We start from the raw sequence: 6,000 nt of genomic DNA on the forward strand, positions 1-6,000 counted from the left end.
ACAGGTACATTCCACCCTTTCTCCTACCTTAGTGGGTTATCTGAGTGGGTCTCCATGTGGGTCTCCAGTCCATACTTGCAAACAAACTCCTTGAAACATACTGGGCAGTGAAAAACTTCATCAGCTTTCTTTTCCAGGTCACCTGACTTCCCATCTTCTACCATCTTAGGGGGAAAAAAAAAAGTGAAGTCATGAAAGAGGCCTCCCACATGAGTCTGCTTCTGAAGAGAAGACAACATGAAATCCAGAGGCTATCTAAAGAGAAAAGGATGCCTCCCTCCTAGGTATTAAAAATGCTACTGACCAGTCCTTTATTCATATAACAATACTCGCTGAATTCTACCATCCATCCGTCCACCTATCCATCTATTCACCCTCAACCCACTCATTCATTCAACAAATATTTATAGGAGCACCCAGCATCTGATAGGCACTGGGAATAAAAGAGGACAAAAGAGTCCCTAACACTTATGAAACTTCCATTCTAGCTGAAAAAACAAAAAAAGCACCAAACAGTGGAGCAAGCTCTACGTTTCATCAGTGGGCTCAGAGAGGAGGCTCCACAGAGGAAGCGCAAAGGTACGTTTTTCTGCAGACACTTTACAAAACAGTGTGAAAAAACAAAAGTTAAAAGCTTAGGATGGATGTCTGCCAGGTCCCCAAACTGCGAAAATAAAGACTAGAGGTATTTCCGCCACAAGTCCTGTGGTTAGGCGCATCTGTGTTGGGAGCAGAAAGGACCTTTTTAGCAGGTGCTGGGTCTTCTTTCTCCGACTCAGCATCATGACTCAGTTTCCTTTTGGATGATAGCCGCCTACGTTTCAGTGGGGATGGAGGTGCTGCAGCTGTAGCACTGTTAGGGTCCTTTTCATGAATCTTCATATGTCTGGAGAGCACAAACACACACACACACACACACACAAACACAATGTGATTTAGCAAAAAACTGAATTGGTTTATTTGGAATTTTCTATATTTTATCATTAGGGATTGGTAAATTTTCTTAAGAGATAGGGAGTATAATTTATACAGTGACTTCTGTCTTTTTAAAACCTTATAACCTGAACCCCTCTTGAAGCTCTTGCAAGGGCTATCCAAAAAATGTTGCTTAATGCCTTGTTACCTATTGAGAGACATTCGTGAACTTCACTGGCACTAATGAGATGAAAACAAACTATCTGATGACCAGTTCTAATGCAGACAAAATATTCTTCCATAAAGAATTCCTAGAAGCTAACCAAGTAATTAACCAAGTAATTACTTTGTATTTGCCCCCTGAAACTCACACCTCCATGTACCAGTTAGTGTATGTTCTCTCTCTTCTGCCTTCTGAAGCATGTTAGGGGTAAATGTGAGAAGTGGTGACAGAGCAAATATCTGGAGTGCTTATTAAGTCCTGAAAGCCTTTCCATGTTGTTCCTGGTATTACATGGATTAACAGATCATGAGAGTAGCTAGGACAATGAAGTGAGTTAATTACATGTTGCGACCCTGACATCTACGGGACTAGGAATACACATATAAGTAAGTAGCACATATACATACAATTTGTATACATATATACGTATTATAAAGAGGGTTTTATGGTGACCTGATTTAAGTAATCTAACTTTATCAAGTTCTAAAACAAACATCCTAACAAGGTCCCAAGACCTACAGGGAAAGAATGACATTACAAAAAAGTAGTCTCAATTTCCTTACTTTGTGACGTAAAAGGTCGAGGTTTCCTAATGACAATCATCACCACCATCATCATCATCTTTGACCAGGGTTAAACTGTGCCAGAAGTAGGAATGTAGCCATAGCTTTTTATAAATAGCTCTTTTAGAAAAGATTATCATAATGGAGAAGTTCTTAGGAATAGAAAAAGACAGCAAAGTTTTCATAAACCATCCTGTCATACTTACCAGGAGTAGCAACAATTCAGGCTCTCAGGCCACTGGCGTCAATGACATTGCTAAGATAACACCTTTCCCTCACGTAACCCCTGTCCTGCGATACCCGTGTTTTTCTGAGCATGTGGAAGTAAGACGATGACTGCTCTTGTTCTGGTTCTACAGACATACTCTAGAACGTGGAGGGGACCCCACATTAGCCCCCTGCCCAAAGAGCACCAGCCCAACCATCTGTCAGCAGGTTAGATGTGGCCTAACTTTTGAGGAAATGGGCCTCAGGGAAGGAGGCTCAGGCCAAACCTCTGCTTCCTTAGTGGGAATCAGTATGGTGGAACAGAAACACACAGTGGGAGAGAATGGAAAAGAATCACAACCATCATGCCCACGTCCACAGAGTTCTTCACTTCGATTATTAGGGAAGGAAGCTTTGTTACTAGTTTTTGGTTACTTAAAGCCTCGGGAAAGTTCATGGAAATAAATAGTGCTTTTCTAAGTACCTGCTCAAGTCTAAGGTGATTTAAGGAGACCATCACTTATTTTCAGAATTTGGAGGGACATTCCAACTTTAGAAATGTAAAAAAAAAAATTTTTTTTTTCACAGCATGTAAGAATTGAGGAAGTATGCTAATACTAAGGGATGTAAATTAGTACCAAAACCATCCTTTCAATAAATCACTCAAAATCAATTTAAAAAATACCTTTTCAGGCCAAGCCTTTAGATCACAGGCTACAATCTTACGGCTTGAACCTGAACCTGGACACTTCCTTTCCGAGTAACTGTGGCCTAAGGTCTAGCAGTTGGTACAAAACCAATAACCAAGTTTCATCAGGGAGTGAAGGGCCCAAGGTCAGTCACAGAACATTCCCCACCTCCAGTCTTATTCTGAAAAACTGGGGCTTCCCCTGAACTGTGAACTACCAAAAGCAGGGAGAGGAGACCAGGTCAAAGCAGTCTCACTCAAGGGCCTAGTGGCAAGTACAAGGCTGCTGAACACATCCACCCACTCCAAATTTCCTACTGAGCCCAGCTAGAGCCCCAGGTTTGAAGCCCAAGCAATGTTCCATTCTAGGGTTAAACCTCCAGTTCCTGACCAAGACATGGGGTGTTGCCAATCTTTCCTTTCAGCTACATGGTGACCAACAGCTGCAGGCTCATTTAAGAACTTAATTCAGTCAATAGCTGAACTGCCAGAGTTGGAAGCTCCAGTAATTTCTGAAGTCGGGTGAGATCTGTAATTAAAAGATTCTCCCCACCATGACCCCTACTTTTCTTCCCTGGCCTCTGATAGCAGGAACGGCAACCTTAGCTGTCTATTTCCTTCTAAATGCTCACAGGAAGTGGGGCGAGTCACCATGATGAGCCAGTCATGGCCTCCTTCCCACGGAATGTTACCAAAACAGAGAAGAGGGCTGGTGGAGAGGAGACAATTCTATTCCTCTTCTTTAGAAAGCCTGGGTCTGTTTTTGTCTTAGGTTTTATTTCAAGGGCTAATTCATCTAACTTCCAGGTATCTTAAGAATCAATAAATTACAACAAGCCTCAAAACTGGGAGGAAGCTGAGATGCTATCCAATCTCCCACTCAGCACAGAAAGTCCTCTCCACAGCACACTGGAGAGACCATCATTTAGTCTGCTTGAATACTTCCAGCCACAAGGACTTCTCCATTTTTAACAGTGCTAATTACTAAAACCATCTTCCCCATGTTGAGTCAAAAATTCCATTCTTCCTTTAAAGTCTACCTGTCCTGGGGGACAACACAGAATCATTCTATATTCTCTTTTATGTGACAGCTCTTCCAGTAGTTCAGGAAGATGACTGCATTTCATTAAAACAATACTCCAGCTCCTTCAACTAGGCCCAAGTCCACTGAATTATACCAATCACTACTAACCTTGGATTACGCTCCAGTTTGTAAATGTCCTTCATAAAATGCTGGATCAGAAGTGAACATCAATTTGGATGTAGTCTGAGTGAAAGCCACAGGACTGGGCCCACCACCTCCAGAGGCTGTGTAAACAGAGCTGGAATATCTTTCTGAGTATGTAATGGCAACATTGCACCCTCCATTCCTACTAAGATCCCCATGATTTCTTCATTCAAACTATCGAGCCACGTCTCCTCCATTCTGTACCCTAAACAGTTAACACCTTTCATACCTCTCAGATTGGCAAGGATGAGAAATATGCAATGTCGGTGTGGTGAAGTATCTCTCTTGTTCTCTTCACTAGTCCCTGGTGACACCTAGTAGGTGGTCAATAAATATCTGCCAAAAGGCTAAGTGGGTGAATAAATATTTGTTGAATCATTGACTAGAGAGATGGATGGATACATGAATGAAATACGTGCAGAATATGTTACCCTTGCAGTATCACCACAACACATGTACTGGAACTCTTAACACATTATTGACAGGAGTGAAAACTGGTAATAATAATAGCCCTTCTGCAAAGTGGCTGAGCAAGAGGGACCAAATTTTAAATATGTACACTCTCTTATCTCATCAATTCCACTTCTAGGAATTTGTCTCAAAGAATAATAATTGGAAGAATATGCAAAGATTTATGTATAGGTATTGATGTATCACAATTCAGATGGATACAGTGCAATAACACTAACCACAGAATTTTCAACCAGTTGGTCTTAATATTTTAAACTCACCACCTTGCTTTTCTTCTTTGCCCTCCTACTGTCCACTCTCTACACAGCAGGCAGAGTAAGCTTCTAAAACATGGATCAAATCATACCACTCCTCTGTTTAAATGCCTCTGACAGTACCATTCGTAGAAGAAAATTTGGTCTCGGCCTATTTTTCTGACCTCGTTTGTTAGCACCCAAACCCAATCCCACAGCCTTTTTAGACATACTAGCTCTCTCTTGGTTCTTCAAACCTTTCCAACTAGTCCGACCCTCGGGCTGCTCCACCAGACTTTTGAGGGCTGGCACCTGCCATTCATGTTTCTCGTCAAGTGGTCTACCCCACTCTTGCAGATGCTCACGAGTCTACGTTTTTTTTTACTTTCTTTACAGCACACAGTAGTAATTGCAAATATCGTGTATTTACTTGTTGGACTTTCCCTCGGCCTCAATTGAAAATAAGTTCCATTACAGAAAGAATCCTCTCTCCCCTGTTCTCTGCACTAGTCCCTGGCAGCACATAGTAGGTAGTCAATAAATACCTGCCAAATGGTTGAATGGATGAAAACAAATGAAATGAATAAGTATTTGCTGAATCACTGAATGAAAGGAAGGATGAAGTATATGCAGAAAACCTGTTATACTTGCCGTATTACAACATATGTCTTCAGTTTCCAAGACATCTTATAATTTACTAGGGTTTAATGCTAGCAAACTTGATAAGAGACTATAAATAGCGCTATACTTAAGAGACTTTAATGAAAAACACCCCAAATGAGGACACATGCTAAGTTTTTCTCTATTGGAATTAATCTGTGTTCAGGCATTCAAACACATCTACATTTATAGTAGAGAGAAATTAAAGTCAAAGTAAGTGACTGCTTTTAGCATAAAACTCTAGAATTTTCTTTTGGAGGCATGCCACATTAATATAGAAATCCTGCCACACCGTGGTCTTAGGAAGGAATTTTATCAGAACTCTTTCAGGAGTCAAGTAGTTTTCTCTCATTCATAACACCAGGAGGGGCTTTTACAGTAATGAACCAAAACAAATATTGCAGATGTTTCTTAAACTAGGAAAAAAGTCTAAATCTGAGTACTTTTAAGCACTTGATAGGAATCTACTTTGAATTTTGGGATGGATATTTATTTCCTCCTGTAAATATAATCAGTCATTTTCTAAAATGTGCAAAGATCCATTGTAGCTAGGGTGGGTTATCTGCTAGAATATAGAATATACCAGAGCCAAAACAAATACACTTTGTATAAGAAGAGCTGCATGCCAATCTAGTAAAGCAGGCAAAGGAGACAGACCCATTTCTAAAGCACATCCCTCCTTTCCTTCCTGAACTTCATTGGTTCCAGTTCCAAATACAGGAACCCTCTGCTGACTTTTCTTAGGTATGTAAATATGCAGATTTGGAAATGGAGGTAAACTCAACCATTCAAGCACTGGCTTGCTCTGAGAA

At 40.8% G+C, this 6,000-nt stretch overlaps 1 protein-coding gene across 1 annotated transcript in view; it reads right to left on the reverse strand.

Moving 5' to 3' along the window:
• RREB1 (ras responsive element binding protein 1) overlaps positions 1-6,000 on the reverse strand; it is a 127,682-nt gene that overhangs the window by 36,343 nt on the left and 85,339 nt on the right. The window contains 2 exon segments of the mRNA XM_015587284.2: positions 28-164; positions 742-886. Coding sequence (XP_015442770.1) covers positions 28-164; positions 742-886 — 282 coding nt within the window.

This window comes from Pteropus alecto, unplaced genomic scaffold, assembly GCF_000325575.1.
Source record: "Pteropus alecto unplaced genomic scaffold, ASM32557v1 scaffold121, whole genome shotgun sequence".
NCBI lineage: Eukaryota > Metazoa > Chordata > Mammalia > Chiroptera > Pteropodidae > Pteropus > Pteropus alecto.